General features: G+C 38.8%; 1 protein-coding gene across 1 annotated transcript; it reads right to left on the reverse strand.

The window, feature by feature from the left end:
- Positions 1-3,531: 3,531 nt before the first annotated feature.
- Positions 3,532-17,279, reverse strand: plekhd1 (pleckstrin homology domain containing, family D (with coiled-coil domains) member 1). Its single transcript, XM_053335905.1, has 13 exons — positions 17,125-17,279; positions 14,366-14,459; positions 13,707-13,796; positions 13,341-13,417; positions 12,778-12,869; positions 12,621-12,673; positions 11,838-11,932; positions 11,652-11,745; positions 10,198-10,388; positions 8,814-8,946; positions 6,816-6,960; positions 5,386-5,529; positions 3,532-3,891 (listed from the first exon to the last, which is right to left on the reverse strand). Exons 1-13 carry the CDS (start codon positions 17,277-17,279, stop codon positions 3,734-3,736), a joined length of 1,521 nt encoding a protein of 506 aa, XP_053191880.1. The 3' UTR covers positions 3,532-3,733.
- Between the last annotated feature and the right edge of the window lie 657 nt (positions 17,280-17,936).

Genomic DNA, 17,936 nt, shown 5'->3' on the forward strand with positions numbered 1-17,936 from the left:
AGATATAGCATGGATTTAAAGCCCCAGGCTGGACAGTTGTCTGTATCTAAACGCTGACAATGCAGCGCAAGAGGGCTGGTTGCACAAGCCCTGTGCTGATGAAGCATCAGTCCTCTCAAGGACTTCCTCTGCCGCTCTGCGTCATGTCCGATAACAGTAAACAGTGAAGTGCTCCAAGAGACAGCCGCCTCCTGACTCCCCCTGCAGCCAATCTGCTCCCAGTGTAGCCGCCTGCTGAAGTGTCAAGGTCAACAGGTACAAGTTTTTATTGCTTTTACAGGTTATGTAACACCTTCTGTTTTTGTTACGAGCTGTTGCCTTTCAGCACTTCCAATTAAAAAAAACCTCACACACAACAACATTTGATCAGACTGACCTCACCACTACAGAGAGAGAAAAATGCATATACTCATGAGCCGATATGCAAGCCAACAACAGGCTTTAAAGGCCTCTGGCTGTGCTAATCCTACAATCTCACAGATTAAAAAAAAAGAAAGGGAGATACACATGGGTTTTTAGCCTCAGATGTAGATGTTGCCATAGTGATAGCAATCGGGATGGAGCAGCAGGAGGTGAATGACTGAGCAGGGAGAGTGCGTGGGAATATGAGGGGGCTGCCTGTGGGGAGCTGGCTCTCTGGCAGTGGAGACCAGCTCATTCTGGCAGTTTCTTTGCTGGGCGTCATTGGAATAACACGCCATCAGTTAGTTGTATTAACATCTGTGCTGTGCTGTTCACTGTGCTCTTCACTCATTCAGGGAGAGATCTTTTAAAACCTTGAGCCAGAGAGTCAGCTGCTGTCCCTACAGGAAGTAATCTAATCCAAGCATTTCAGACAGACACGTGCCTGATACCTGCTGATGTCTCTAACTACTGAGATAAAAGCCAACATGAATTTGAAATGCAGCATTAGACAGACAGGACTGACAGGCTTATGCCCCCGACTCGAGCCACTCTGTCCCCACCAGATAATCATGGGGAGGTGATGTAAGGTTTGAGGGATGAGACAGCAGATTTATAGCTGCTTATCATGGTGACTGAAAAGATGGAGTCTGACTAGTAATGTAAAACTAGTAAATAAAAAAGGAGAACAATAGTATATCAGAGATTTATGGGGAACAACTAAACCTGCAGAGCCGGATTAAACATCTGTTGTACTAATTTAACAACCACTGAAAAATTAGATTGAAATCATGATGTGTTAAAAATGTATCAGAGCTGAGGTCACAAGGCTTCAATACAGGAAATGAATCATCTATCTCTTTAATGAAAAGCCTTTTGTCATAAAAACACTTTATCCACAGCATGTAATACAATTACTCAGGCTGAAAGCTGTATTACTTAATGCGAGATGTAGTATACAGTAGTTTAACATTTTACATTGAGCAAATTGATTTTGCAGTAAACCAAGAGGATGAGTTCACTGTCAACACTGCCTCAAATGGCTTATTGCTTCTACATTTCTTTAAATGAGGCTTATCATTGATTTCAACACCCCTAATATTTATTCACATATTTTAATAAGACATAACGCAACACTAAGTAACATTCAATCCCCCTCTCTCACATCTTGGACAGGACACAGTGACATGACACTGAAACAAAATAGTTTGACAAGGTTATTTCACACCTTTTTTTTATATTTAAAACTGCAATAATTCCTTTTTTTATTAATTGATCAAATAGTGATGAACTTTACTTGACAGTTCCCCTCAGCTTGTTTAATTCTTTCTGTTCATAGATTTTGTTTTATAACTGAAACGTCACTGTCTAGATGCAGAAGGCCAGTGTTTTCAGCTACAGATGTCTAAAAACTGATACTAATACTACCTTCTCAGCATCAAACAGCAATCAGACACAGTCAGCAGCTAGCTGGTGCACATAGAGCAGCATTTAGCAGCTTAAGACAGACAGATATTTCCCTCAGGAGTTTGTAGAGAGCAAAAACAAATCTAAAAGGAGAATGAATATTGAACTTACACATGCTGAATGTTAATGTTGCCCTGAAGCTGCTTGATGTGTAAACAGGCAACAGTTTGCTAACAAGCTCAATATATCAATTTAAATGGTGATAAGATTTAAATGTAAAGTGACCAGCATATTTGTAAATGCTGGTTTAAATTGTCTTCAAAGAATGTCTTTAAAAATGAATTGAATGGAGTCTTCACCTGCATAGTTTATTCATCCCTTTATTATTTTATGTGTTGCAGGTCCTGGAGCTGAACGAGAGCTGGTGATGTCACCCACAATCCTCTCCGTAGTAACTGTTCTTCCCACACTGAGCTTTATCAAAGTGTATGTCAGTTCAAACTCTCCTGATGGAAAAACATCAAAGTTTTTGTTCATTTTTAACTCGTCACAGTGCCATCTATTGTGCTGCTGAGAAGAGGAAGTGAGGCGTCTGACCCAAATATGAACCGACTGCCTTTTACCTGCATAAATGAGACGAAATGTACAAGGTTCAAACGCAGCTTTATTAGCATCAAGGCATGTTGTTCAGTCCGTAATATGTTCCTTATTACCTTACCCTGACACGTGGGCTTCTTTTCTGTTATCATTTGTACATTATCGTAAAAATGCTTGCTTCAGTAAATGACATTGAGTTGCTTCGTCAAGAACAGATTTTCACATGTAGCAATAATGAAACGGTCAAGGTTCGATATCAGACACATCTGTGAGTTCATTGTTTCCATCATACCTCTGTTAAAGAAAAATGACACAATCTGTGCATACAATCAAAAACCAGAATAATAAAAACAAACATTTTTCAAGATGGATTTTCATTGTCTGTCCTCTAAACACACCACAACACCACAGTGTACGAAGCTACAGTCTGTTATGTGTTTCTCTGCTAGTGTCCTCTGGCATCGCACCAGGTCTTACTGAAGTCCCAAAACGAATTCAGACAAAAGGTCTAACATGACTCAGTAGTTTAATTAGGATATTACTGTAGCACAACCATAAATCTGAAGGTTTCTTAGTTCAAAAAGTGGCTGCAAACCTTTGCTGTTTTAATGGGTTTGTCTGGTCCTTTTAATGGTCAAGTCTGGTGCTATTTATATATTTTTGATGTCAACTAATCCGATGAAAATAACAATAATTTCTAAAGCCTGATAAACCCCTATTATTGTTCAAAAACACAGAGGCTATATACTCCATCATTAACATTAACACAGCAACTGTAGTTTATCTCAAATTGATCAAATCTGCAGTTCAAAATAGTCCCCTAAGGATGCTCTATTTACTCCTGTTTGAGTATTGTTTATTAAAAACTACAGTGGCTATTTTAAAGACTTACAGTAGTAGGAACACATGGACTTGAGGCTCAGTACATCAGACCAGCCGAGAAAGTCAAAGTATGGAGAGCTGGACGATCAGGTCGTTACTTTCTGGTCTTTTTGTCGGATTTGTTGACAGAAACAAAAACACAGAATATCACCAGCCTTCACCTTTAATACCATCATCATCACTTTTTGGGTTAAATCTAAAGGTTTCAAATCTTTGTAAATCCATCATTGTCCATTAATTAGTATTTTTAGCTTATGATTGCATCTCTAAATGCCATCAAGTAGATAACTGTACATTCATCTATTTTAATGTTGGGAAGGGGATCAGGATGTCTGGGTGTCACAATGACTGTGAGGTAAAGTTAAGGACCATTTCTCCTCAGGTAGGACTCTCACTCTGTCTCTCTCTCTGTCTGTTTTACCTCGCTCTCTCTCTCTCTCTCCACTCAGTCCTCAGTTTTGTTTGTGGCGTCCTTGCGAGTGATGATCTCATACACACTCTCTCTGAAGCTGCTGTCAGAGGTCAGCCGCCGGGCCGTCTCCCTCAGCTCCTCCATGCTGCTGTCGTCAGCGTTCGCTACAGCAAATGACTTTGAGTGTTTCACTGTAGAGAGACGTTAAAATGTGGAAAACATATTAATGACTATGACTCTAATAAGGACCCTTTTCTAAAAGAGCAAAAGAAGAAGTTAACATACTAACATACATGATCCATTAATCGTTTAAGTCATTTCTCCAAATCCAGCTTCTCAAATATGAGGATTTGTTGCTTTTCCTTTATTTTTATCTTTATAAATTGAATATTTTTAAGGGTTTGGGGCTGTTAATTCGACTATATAAACAATTTTAAGACATTTTTCTCTGTTGGCTGACATTTTATAGACTTAATAATGAATCAACAGATTGATGACACTAATACCTCTCATCCATATGCTGCTACTACAGTTTAAACTAGTTTTAGATAATACTGCTATTAGAAACTAAAACTGTACAGGAAATACTGTTACTACTGTACTACTACAACCACTCTATGAACATAACAGTATTACTACTACTACTATATTTAGAGAGAATCGAAAGGTTAAAATGTCTAGTGTGCAGTAAAATGCAGGGTAGCACACTCCTGAGGCTGTGCTAAAAGTCTAGTGTGCAATGAATAGTAATTAGCTAAAGCTTAAAAAGCTTATTTCCTCCAGGGGGGAAAAAGGGGGTAAGATGGCAGATATTCAAGTCGGGCAAGATCAGTTAAAGCACAAGCTGTAACACTGTAGCACAATCAAACAAACCAACAGACAAAGACAAACAATTAAATAATTATAAAAAGCAAAACAAACTTGTGATTTTTCTTTTTATCAAACTTTTCTATACTAAGAGTTGAAACCTTTCTGTCTGATGTTGCTTCGGAGAACTGCAGCTGTGTTTTAATCTAAAAAAGGCTATTTGCTAAGCTACATCTTGTTGCATAGTCATTATGATCTCTGAAGACTGAAGTAATTGGTTAATTAACTGGGAGCTGTATTCTTTATTATGATGCAAGTGAGACCTGATTTAGTTTAAAATATTCCTATTTCCACGGTTAAATAAAAGAGGCTTTGAAAAAATGTGCAGGGAGGAAGTTTGGGTATAACTCATATAAGCTTATTTAAAGCAGTCTGCAGCTTGCTTTAATACTTTATTAAAGGTATGGGCACCTCAGGTTGTATGTGTAAGAGACAAGCAGGCAGCTGGAAGAAAGAGATTTCAGTTCTTTTGTTTGCTTGATAAATAAACCTTGAAAACTGAACTCATACTAAAACTCTTAACTACAACCACCACTACTACTGTTGCTACTACTTATAATACATTACTGCCAGTACTATTGTTACTCCCACTAATACTGATGCACCTGCTATTCATAGTACAACAGCTACAATCTAACATTATAACAATCACAGTAAACCATATTTGTTAGGCTTACTTGCAAACAGCTCAATCGACTCGTTTCGAAATGTGATTTTTTTGCTGGAGAGCAGCAGAAGGAACATAAATGTATTCAAGCATTAAATATGTATGTGGTGAGTTTGTGCTGTGATCATCAGTGTGTGATGTACAGTCTTACACCAGTGGCGTCTGGAGGCTCTCCTCTGAATTCGGCAGCTCTTGATTCTGCGTGCAGCGGCTTTGTGGAGATACACAGCGTTCTTCATTATCGCTGGAAGCTTCGCCTCGATCTCTGCAGCACAGATACACTCCTCGAAGAATTCTGGTTCAACACACACATCATAAGGATGGGTTCATGTTATTATTATAGCATAGTAACACAATTTCAACAGTGACCGTTTTTTCAATGGTGTTTATTTTATAATATGTGTTAGGGCACATTTTTTAAGTTTATAAGATATTATGAGGTATTTGTAATGTTACTACATTTATATGAGCATTGTGTCTGCTGCAGATTTATAAAAATTAACGTAAAAGAACTGATACATCACATGAAAAAAATGAGCAGGAATAAAATTAGTATGTAGTTTTGTTTCCCCTATCGTTATGTGTATTGGGGTTTTCTGTCTAATATTCTTAATGGATTAAGGGAAAAGCAATAAAAATTGATCCCCCAACATTTTTTATACGATCTATAAAAGGAAAAGATTCAGCTTTAATTAGAGGTCCACATATGTGACCACTAATGACCAAACTTGGCCCACAGGTCCCATATTGACCCATCTACAGTATCAGGCAACAGACAGACAGGTTTTTGGTGCTATACTGTGAGGTTAATATTAAAGGTGAGACAAAACAGTATCAGGATCACAGTAGTACAGTTATCTGAAAATTAATATCTTACTATAGTATTCAGAATCTCAGGATATTTAATAGTTTTTAGTATTTTCCTGGAACAAACTGACTTAATAAAAACACTAGCTCACATTAAAAATCAGGCTGTGACTGTAAAAATATTTAGTGGTTGTAAAATATTTAGTAGAATGTAACATGAGAACCATGAAAATGTAAAATTATTATAAAAATCTGAATGTTTCACTATTAAAATGTAAACTGCACAGTTATATAAATACATGCAAATTATAATATTTGAGTAGTACTGTCACATTTTAGGCCATTTATAATTAATTAAATCATAGAAAATCATCATCAATCAGAAGTATCATCCTGACTAAGAACGTAAAACACACACAGATTATACTGATATCTGCAAACTGTAATGTAACATGTAATACCAACTCTGCCCAGAGGATGGCAGTCACACAGGAATCAGAGGTGAAGGATCAGATCAGATTAAACTGTACAGATCTGCACTAATGTGTGTGTCTAAGTGTGTTTCCATCTGTCTGTATATGTACATAAAAGATTAGTATGTGAGTAAATGTGCTTAAATGCACATTTATGCGTGTGGGGTTTTTTTTATACATACAAAAAAACAAACCTTTTTCTGAACCCACATGACTCACTGGTGCAGTCAGATTTATTCCTTCTCACAGGAAATTAAACACAGTCCTGCAGCACATACAGGGTCTAACTGACTGTACTCACTCCTCAGGTGAGTCACGTCCCCCTTCATCTTCTCGTCTCTCTCTACGGTCCTCTCCACCGAGTTGAGGCTTTTCTCCAGATCCTGCAGAGCCTCCTCAGCCTGCTTCAGCCTCTTCTCCAGCTCCACCCGAGACTCTATCTCCGCCTGACACACACAGGAAACAAACAGGGTGCATGAAAAAAATGTATTTGAGCAATTAAGAAGACGAAAGGAGGAAAAGACAGAAATGTAACAATTTAAGGAGGTTATAGTGTGTTGACATTAAACCTGCTTTATGATGCTATGATGACGATAATTATTTAAATATTTAAATAGTCTAGAGCATCCTGTGATTGTCTGAATGCAGTTCAAGAGGCTTTCCCACCTGACAAGAAAAAATACTCCAGAGGAATTTCATAATAAACATACAGAATAAATATTGATTGTTAACCTTACTTCAAATATATTGCTATGTACACTATTATCATCTGGTAAAACACTGCTAAGAACACAAGTATTAATAGTAACCTGCAAACACACTTGGGGTGACTGGTTAAACTAGTCAGTTGAGGTTTTGGTATTTGCCTAAGGGCACTTTAGCAGGACTTGAATTTGTATCTTGAAATGCTGCTTTGCAAGTCTGAGAGCTGAAGAGGGGAAGAAAGGAAGGATTTCTGAGTAGATGTAAAGGAGTGATGGAGACAGAGAGGGAAATCTTATAAACAGAGAAAGTGGATGAGCGTTTCGTATTCCAGTAAATGTGATATCAGATCTTTGTGTCAGAGAGGCTCATCTCATCAGACCGGGTGTGAAAGATGAGCTTGATTCAATATAGACTCACAGGTCAGTGTCTAAACACTAAAGCTCATAGAGTCCGAGGACTATATCCCAGAGTTTAAAAAACTGCACCAGTCCAAAGTCTTTATGGGGGTCCTTCATACTGAGGTGGTCTCATCTCTCAGAATGGAGCAAAATATCAGATAATGAGTTTCCTTAACAAAATGTACATGCAATTATACTATTATTAGTAATACTAGAAGTATATGTCGCATTTTTCAGTTATGTATTTTCATATTTATTAAATTTTGAAAACATTTATGTAAAGATTAGTCATTTTATTCTATTTAAACATATTTTAATATTCTATGTGTGCGGCCTCGTTGGGGATTCAGCTGTATTCCATTGTGCAATCCTGCGTTATATAATGCCCCCTAAAATGAACCTTCAAACATGATTAATGTTGCAGGTTTTTGGTATTATAAATATTCTAATATTTCTCATGGTTTTCTTGCTCCTGGCTTGCAAATTTAAAACGCTCTGTTTTTGTTTTTTGTTGTTTTCTTTGCTGAATTTTCCTTTAAATTGTTTTTCTCTCATTGCTATTTTTGGAATTAGCTCTAAGCTGCCCGGGCCTCACGGCAATAAAGGCTGATGTCTTAGCTTTTGCATCCCTGATTGCACACAGATAAATGTTATTTTACTGGAAATGTCCTAATCCTCCTCCTCCTCTTCCTCTTCCTCACCCTCCTTTCTCCTGATCCTCCTGTTCTCTTTCCTCTCTTGTGGCTCAAGGATCGACTTTCATTTTCACACTTGAGGAAAAAACCAAAAAAACTCTACATACTGTATAGAATAGGGGTACACTTGGTTGCTTATGTAAGTGTTACTAGATCATTTGTGTTCCTAATAAAAATATTAAAGTGATTAATATTCCACTTGTGCTTTTATGACGAATGTTAACAGGGAATAATTGGGCCTAGGGAAGCAATCACACTGCAGTAAAAGATTAAAAGGGTTTTAAAATGTCACTTTCTCTGCAGTTATACTCTCATATGATGACAGAAATGTTTCTTTGGTTTTAATGGTAAGAAATAAATGAGGATATGTTCTCTAATCCATCTGTTTCCTTCTCCAGCCATATTTATAGACTGAACACTGTGCTGACCTCTGAGTAGACATTGAGCTGTGTTTTGTTGCCGTGGCTGCAGGCTGATAGCAGCTGAGTCATGCTGTGTTACCTTGAGCTCGGCCTCAGTCTGCCGCTTGTCCGCTGTGAGCTGAGAGAGAGACTGCTGCAGGGTCCGGGCCTGAGACGAGTAGTACTCCCTCTCCTGCTGCAGGACTTTGGCTCGCTGCTCGATGTCTATGAGCCTGAACGACAGGAAACACAGTCAGAGAGGAAACAAACAACAACACACATAACAGTGTGAATACTGCTGTCCTATTTCTGCTTTTTTAAACCCCTTTTAAAAACCCAACAAGATTAAAATGATGCTGTTTTGTTGCAGAAAAAAAAAAGCTGCAACAGTGGTTTGTTAATACGGTGAACACAAAATGAATACAGACACACCTGTAAGGTCACTTAAAGGAAAAGTTTAAAGCTGGTTAAATTGACATTTTGCTGCTTCTATTTAATTAACAGTATGATATTTAATTGCGACCTTTAGATTAATTTAATTAGTGTTTTAATTCTATTTCTAGTTTTATTTTTGGCTTTTAAAACTTTTTCTTTTGCAAAAAAGTAGTGAGCTTTGCATGAAGCAATAGTTCAGCAGAAGCAATTGACTCACGCACACTGTCTGTAATGATGATTTATTAAGTAGATATGTTTTGGTCAACTTTTATTTATGCCAACTTTCACATTTACCTGCTGTCCTTTTTTTTGTTGTTGTTGTTTTTTGTGAAAGTTTCAAATACATCAAAGTCCATGTTGTATGGATAATATATTTTTCTATTCTATTATGTTTATAGTGTGAAATATTTTATTATAATCTGATTAAAAAAAACAAAAATATGACTGAAAATATTAAAATGAACTACAAGGCTGTTTTCACATCCATCTGTTAAAGAGAAAAGTTTCTATGGTCGGCACAAACAAGCATGATTTGTGACATCAAAACTACTCTGTTATCTACTTACGCTCCTCCATGTATGTAAAGCCTAACACAACGTTACGGGTCGTATATTTCAGTGTTCATAACACAACATTAGTGCTACACAGTCGATAGCAGCTGCCTGTAATATCCCACTTACTGGTGCTGATCAATGAGCTGGTTGTTTAGGGATCAATACACATTTCCACTAGTAGTTACATCCTCTGTGCCATTAACATAGAGGCTCACCGGAAAGGCCAGAGTGTTTGACCCTTTGGATGCCAAAACATGATCACAGTCTAACTTCCTGTATTACTCTTTGGCCCTATAGAAGAATTGTGTAATTACACCAATAATAAAACATTTAGGATAGCAGGATTCTTTGTTCTTATTATGACCGATGCTCTTTAAAGGATTTCAAACAAAAGGTTGAGAGAGTTTTAATGTGTGTGAGACTATGTGACCTTTCTAATAATGTAAAGAAATGCAAATAAAACTGTCTGAAGTCTGTTTCTGAGGTTTCACTCACTTATCGTCTGCCTGCCCCTTCTCCTTCAGCAGGACCTTCATTTGCTCCTCGATGTGCTGCAAGTCCTGCAGCAGGTCCACGTCTCCGACCTCCGAGCCGTCCTCAGACTTCCTGCAGGTTTCCTCCTCCTTCTCCTCCGGCTCCTTCGCCCCCAGCAGCTCCAGAGTCCTCTGTTTCTCCTGAGAGAGCTCCTGCAGGACCAAAACTATTGAGAATCAGACCCTAAATAAATCTTCTCAGCCTGAAATGATTTAATTTGAACTGGTGCCAGATGGGAGTTTTAGTGCTGCATATTAAATATAATATAATATTATCACATTAACAGGAAGTTGAGCACTCGTTCACAACCTTATAAAAAGTGCTTTGACGAGAAACTCAAGATGCACTTACTCACAATGCAGCTGAAATATTTGGAAACGTAAAAGTTTTTTGTCAAATAAAGGTTTGACAAACATTGCTTAACATTTATTATTCATGTATTTTTGCAGATGCAGCACCTCACAGAACTATCCAATATATTATAATTTAACTGTAGATGCACATATATTATGAGTTCAGCTTCTTAAAACTGAATATTTCACAAAGATGGAAAAAAGTTTCTACATTGATCATATGTAAGCTACGGAGGACAATTAATGCCAAATTAAAGAACAAAGAAAAAAACTGTTTAATATTTTTGGAAATTAATAAATAAATAATAAAGAGTTAGATGAGAAAACATAGACCATGATCATGTCTGTGAGCTGGAGCTGGTGCTGGTTCGGAGCCAGAGCCTGACTAAGCACCGGTTCTTTGCTTTTCCACCGCCAAAGCTCCAGCCCGTAGCCTCAGAACGGGAGCCAGAGCAAGCACCAACTCTTTGCTGGTCTAAAGCATAGACTGTATAAAAGGTCTAAAGCAAGCTCCAGCTCGGTGGAAAAGGGGTATACAGAGCTACAGTCTGGAAACAGTTAGATTAGTTTAGCACAATGACTGGAAGCAGGAGGAAACAGCTAGCCTGGCTCTGTTTAAAGGTTAAAAAAAATCCACCTATACCAGCCTCATAACTAAAATCACTCAATCTTCTCTTCTAACTCTTGGAAACAAAGCAAATACACTTATTCCCCAAAATGTTCAACTATCCCATTACTTTACTTTTACGTTTGTTCCTCTCACATCTGACTGATGTTTTTCCACTTGGCTCTAGCTGCCTTTCATTGTAGTTTTTATCATTATCAATTTTATTACATTAGGAGGATAATTGAATTAACAACCTGATGGGTTTGTTACATAACTTCTTACATCAGCAGCTGTAACATTGCAGGGTCAGAAACCAGCACCAGACTCTTTTCCAACAACACATCAATAAAGTTGTCCTTGTTAACGCTGGTTTTACACATCTGCACACATCAGCGCAGCAGTCGTTGGATGAGTGACAAGTAACTTTTATTTCTCACTAAATGTTTTTTACTCACCTCAATGGACTTCTGCAGCATGATCGTTAAACTGCTCAGCTCTTCTTTTTCACTCTCCACTCCTTTCAGGGACTGAGCGGTGCCGTCCAGATCTCTGCCAACAACACAAAACTAGATATCATTACCAGTATCATTACCAGTATCATTATCAGTACTGGTGAACGTTAATGGAAAATAGTTAGTTACAGTTTAATTTGCTCCTGCTCTGCCTTCAGCTCCAGCACCACCTCCTCAAACTTCATTTTCTCCTCCTCAAGAACCTGGTTCAGACGCTCCAGCTCCTGCACACACACACACACACACACAATCACACACACACACACACACACACACACACACACACACACACATACATTTAATGGTTGGAAAAGTTGTTTTGTTATCCTGCACTGTGTGGAATACTTTTGATTAGAGCTGCAACAATGAATTGATTAGTTGAGTAAGTTTCAACAGAAAATTTCAACTATTTGATGGTTTCAGGTTCTCAAATTTGAGAAGTTGCTGCTTTTCCCTAAATATTTGTGCTTCGGCCTGCTGTGTGAACAAAATTAGACATTTGATTTGATGTCAGTATGGACTCCAGGAAATCATGATGGACATTTTTAACAGTTTTTAAGTTTTATAGACCAAAATTGATCTAAAAACTAATCAGTAGATGTTGAATCAATGATAAAAACAATAGTTGCAACTCAGGAGGAATATTAACTTTTTAATAGCTAGTGGACGTTTTACCAGCCACTCAACAGATTATCATTGATCATCATTTTTTGTTATTTTTTTGCTGGTGAGTGAAACAAATCTACCAGCCAGTTGCATATTTTATTTTTGGCATCAAAGGACCAGAGGCATCATACAGTTTAATTGAAAATAAGTATCCAAAGTTCATTACAATTTCTTAATTCCAAGGCCACCGAAAATGAAAAACCACAGTTGCTGTTATTTGTTATTATCAGAAAAGAAAGGCCGTACCTCTCTCTGTGCTCTTTGATGGCTGAGCTCCTCGGTCTCCTCCATCAGTTTATCTGGAGAAAGAAAACTATTTCAGATAATCTGCCTTTATATGTTAAACCTACAAAGAAGCTCATTTAATCAGGTGACCCCCCCCCCCCCTCCCCCCCTCGTTTACCCAGGTACTCCTGCTTCTCCTTGGCCAGCTGCAGCCCCTGAGCCTCCAGACTCTCGATCATGGCCTCCCCCAGCTGGGCGTTCTTCCACGTGCTGTTAGTGAGAGAGAGACATTTTAACAACCAAGGGTAAGTGAATGCATTTTAAAAAGCTGTAGTTTACAAAAAGGAGTGTGGTGGTTGTTAAGTACAAACTCATTATATTTGGGGTTATATGTAGTTGTTAATTAGCAAAAATGAAAAATAAATTACTCTTTACAATTCTTCTTTACAAAAAATACTCTTTCATGGGTCAAACTACATAATAGCATATTAGATGCTTTCATGTTGATTGTTAAATACAAAAGTACTTCGGAACAAAACTGAGAAAATGTGTATAAAATTAAAGGACCCGTAAAATAAAGCCTTACCAAAAAATATTTAAATCCATCATCAATTTATCTGGAAGCACCGTTACAAATAACATGCTGTTGTGCCAGTTCTAGTTCTTCATCAGGCCTTTATCTTTAATATATACTACCAAACCTCATATAAACAGGATAATTTGTGTTAAGTATATACTCACACTTTCCCTGACTCCTGCAGCATCTCCATCCACTGGACCTGCTCCTCCTCAGACTCAGCAGCCAGGACTACGGTACCCTGGGAGGGCAGATATACAACATCAGCATCTATTCAATAATGGGCTGAGGCTATTAAATAAGATGGTGAGTTTCCATCTTTGAGCTGCTGAGATTGATTTCAGCTTGGCTCTGCAGGAGTATTATACCTGAAATATAACGCCATTTTTACATAAATTGGTTGGTTTGGGTCGTCTGGCTGCATCTTTATGGCAAAGACTGTCTTAAAACTAACTTTAACCTGAATAAGGCTGATAAATGTCTGCAGTCGGTGGTTAGGGTTAGGGTTAGGATCAGGATCATTTTCTTACAGAGAAGTCTTCCAGGTTGACCACGACGGCGAAAGGCATGCCCATGTCCTCGTTAGCCGACACCAAACATCCTCCCAAAGGAATGACTCCCTGCCACCGAAACACACATCAGTTATTTACAGTGTTGTAATAATCTTGCCTCATGTGTGAATTATTGACCCCCGACTTTTCACTAAAGCAAGAAGCGACTTAACCCTCCTGTTGTCCTTGAGTCAAGGAAGGAAGGGAGGAAGGAAGAAGGAAGGAAGGAAAGGAGGGAGGAAGGAGGGAAGGAAGAAGGAAAGGAGAGAGGAAGGAAATGAGAGAGGAAAGAAGATAGGAGGGAGGAAAGAAAGAGAGAAGGAGGGAATTACGGAAAAGAGGGAAGGAGGAAGGAAAGGAGGGAGGAAGGAAATAGGGAGGAAGGAAAGGAGGGAAGGAAAGAAGGAAGAAGGAGGGGGGAAGGAAGAAAGAAGGAGGAAGGAAGGAAAGGAGGGAGGAAAGAAGGAAGGAAAGGAGGGAGGGAGGAAAGAAGGAAAGAGGGAGGAAAGAAAGAGAGAAGGAGGGAAAGAGGAAGGAAGGGAGGAAAGAAGGAACAGTGAAAACGGACGGGGTCAATTTGACCCGGGAGGACGACACGAGGGTCACAAGGGTTCAGAGAGGAAGCAGCGGCGGCTCACCTTGGGGTGGATGTTGAAGTACCTGTTGGTCTCAAAGTTTCTCTTCTCGCTCTCTGCATAGTAGAGTAAGAAGCTGTCTTTGATGATGAAGAATCTTTATACCGAGGAAGACAATGAAAGCAGCAGTGAGTCAATCATGTGGGGCTGAAAGGAACCAATGTCTGCCGATGTTCTCAAACACAAATCTGATGAGCAGGTAACGACACTGATGCACTTTAGTCTACTATAAAAACAGTATTTGAATATCCCTCACTTGATGGAGGGAAAGCATATATTTGTTCAGTGTTAACCCTCCTGTTGTTCTTGTGTCAAGGAAGGAAGGGATGAAGAAGGGAGGAAAGGAAGGAGGAAAGGAAAGAAGGAAGTGAGGTAGGAGAGGAAGAAGGAAGGAAGGAAAGCAGGGAGTAGGAGGGAAGGAAGGAAGGAGGGAAGGAAAGAAGGAGGGGGGGAGGAAGGAATGAAGGAAGGAAGTGAGGAAAGAGAGAGGAAAGAAAGAAGGAAGGGAAGAAAGAGAGAAGGAGGGAGGGAGGAAGGACAGAAGGAAGGAAAAGAGGAAGGAAGAAGGAAGGAAAGAAGGAAGGGAAGAAGGAAAGGAAGGAAGGGAGGAAAGAGAGAGGAATGAAAGAAAGAGAGAAGGAGGAAGGAAGGAAGGACAGACAGAAGGAAGGAAAGAAGGAAGGAAGGGAGGAAAGAAGGAACAGTCAAAACAGACGGGGTTAATTTGACCTGGGAGGACGAGACAAAGGTTAAATAACAAGTGACAATCTGCCAATCATCAGTCTGATAATTACAGGGACGGATGATAAATCTCTAGCATAAGTTTAAATGTTTTAACAGTAATTAAAGGTTCACATTTCTAAATGTAAGCTACAGTTACAACGTAGACTGTAACACCAGTGAGATCAAATCCAGTTATTCTTATAAATTATACTAATTAGGCTATAAAAAAAATAGTGCTGTATCGACATCATTGGTGCACAGTGATGTAAGTTGTGCTTCTCATTACTAGGTGATACATTACATCAGAGGTGTCAAACTCATTTTCATTCAAGGGCCACATACAGACCAATTTCATCTCATGTGGGCCGGATGATTAAAAAGATGGAGGGAAGGAAGGAAGGAAATAAGAAGGGAAGGAAAGAAAGATGGGAAGAAAGGTAGGAAGGACATACAGAAGGAAGGATGGACTTCTTTATTTTTTTAAGGAAGGCAGGGAGCAAGAAAGGGAGGAAGAAAGGAAGAAGGAAAGAAAGAAAGGGAGGAAGGACAGAAGGAAGAAAGGGAGGAAGAAAGGAAAAAAAGGAAGGAAGGAAGGTAGGAAGGACAGATGGAAGGAAGGAAAACAAGGAAAGTGGGCTGGATTGGACCCATCGGTGGGCCTGCATTACATGTTAGCTCCAGGTGCTGCTTTTGTGCAATTTAAGGGAAGTTTGGAAATAAGTCAACTTGAAAACTAATAGAAATAAGTTATTACACTTAGATCCAATCCACACTAAAAGTTGGGGGACTTCTGAGATATCATGACTTTTAGTTCCTAATATGAGTCAAACATCAATAATGCTGCAGCCTACATTTCTCATAATGCAACTCAATAGCATCTTTCTTTTGACTCTCATCTTTCCAACTCCATGACTCCAGTTTGTACTTCAGGTTTTATGTCAAATTAAGTCTCAATTAACTCGAGATAACATCATGAAAAAAAATAAATGCCTTCGGAGCCCTAAAAAGCTGTATTCATAGACGTCCCTCCATTATGATTTAACTGACCTTTTCTGTGTTAATGGTTGTTAAATATGCAGCTATATTTAGACTGAAGTCATTTAAAATCTTTCTGAGGGTCACACTGGTTTCACATGACTGCCTGTTTGTTTGTTTTGAGGTTGTTGTTTTTTTTGATAAGCTGGCGACACCAACAAATACCACTAAATCATTAAGCCTGACCATTTCCAGTTTGGCACAGAAAACCAAATGAGCAAATACAAACTGTATTGACCTTTATGACACAAGCACATGAGAAAGGATACGAAGATTGAGCAGTAAATGGATTTTCTGGATCCACTGTGTATTGTCGTTTTAACGGTTATGTAAACTAAGAGCATTATCATGACATAAGGTACCAATCCAGGCATTTTAACATCCAAATATTCACTCCTAACACAACATATAGTTATATTGGGATGTGACAGTGACGGTGGATAAGTATATCCAGTTGTTATATAAAGTCATCCTCTAAATACACAACATGTTGTAAAACCCTTAATGTGAATTTTGGGAGAAAATAAAATAAATATCTGAAGTTCATCATTCACAAATCTTAATTATTAATCAGAGTTTTACTGCCATAAAAACACATCATTTTCCTTCATTCCATCAAAAAAAAGAAATTTCAGTAAAAGTTATGAAGCAATTTACATTGTTTTTGCTTTCAGAAAAATAGAGTGATTATATTTTATATTTCTTGGATTTTATATTTCACTTGTCAAATATGTTAAAGCAGTTATTAACTTTTTAACATTTTCACTCCTTGGACAGAATAAAACATGACAGTTCAATAAGAATAATCTGCATTTTTGTCCCCATAAAAGGGAAACTACAACTTTTCAGGAACTAAAAAAAGCAGATATCCTCTAAGCTTCATCATCCTGCATGTTTTAAAGTTCATCTAAAAAAAAAAAAAGATTAAAGGTTTCATAAGTTGTACAAAAGCACAAGAGACAGAACTATGTAAAGCTACAGATGAAGTTACAGGCATGTCTCACCTGCGGGACCACTTGGCCGACGGGCGTCCGAAGGGCCTCTTCCACAGCACGCCGTGCAGCTGCACTTTGGTGCTGATGTCCAACACTTCAGAGTCCGACTGCTCCATGGACGTCCAGGGTGAGAACAGAGAGTTTCTGGAGGAAGATGAGAACATCCTCTCTGGTTTCCCCAACCCTGGGAGGTGGGGCAACAGTGAGGGAAAAAAAACAACAAATAAAACTCAATAGAAATTAAAAAAAAAAAAAAAAAAAACCCTCAATACAGTCACTCAATAACAATTAGCCCGATAAAACCCGATGACACACACATAGAGGTGCATGTACAGCTGTGAGGAAGTAGCTGCCACTAAAAGTAGCAGAGAAATCCCAATAACTCAGCAGGGTGGAATGATGCAGCTGCCAATACGCACATCAGCTGGAGGCGGACAGACTGACCGCACAGTGCAGCAGAGATGAAAACAGGGATGATGGAGAGGGAGGGGGAGGGAGGAGGGAGGGGGAGGGAGGGAAGAAGAGGAGGGATACTGGGAGTGGATGAGGGCGGGAGGGAAAAAGAGAAGCTTTAGGAATGAGTTGCTAAATCTGAAGCCTAGTCAATATATTTCAGCCAGTAAAAGCTGTCATTCAGATTACTATACTTCAGCAGACTTCAGCTTTTGGCAGGTGTGAACTTTTCCTGTCGCTCCATCCATCCATCCATCACTCCATCCATCCATCACTCCATCCATCACTCCAGCAGTGAATTAGGGGAACATCTGTGGCCGAGTCACAGCAGCACGACTCTCTAGTTAAAGAGGATGGACAGTCAGAGC

The sequence above is a fragment of the Scomber japonicus genome, chromosome 16 (assembly GCF_027409825.1).
Source record: "Scomber japonicus isolate fScoJap1 chromosome 16, fScoJap1.pri, whole genome shotgun sequence".
Taxonomy (NCBI): Eukaryota; Metazoa; Chordata; class Actinopteri; order Scombriformes; family Scombridae; genus Scomber; species Scomber japonicus.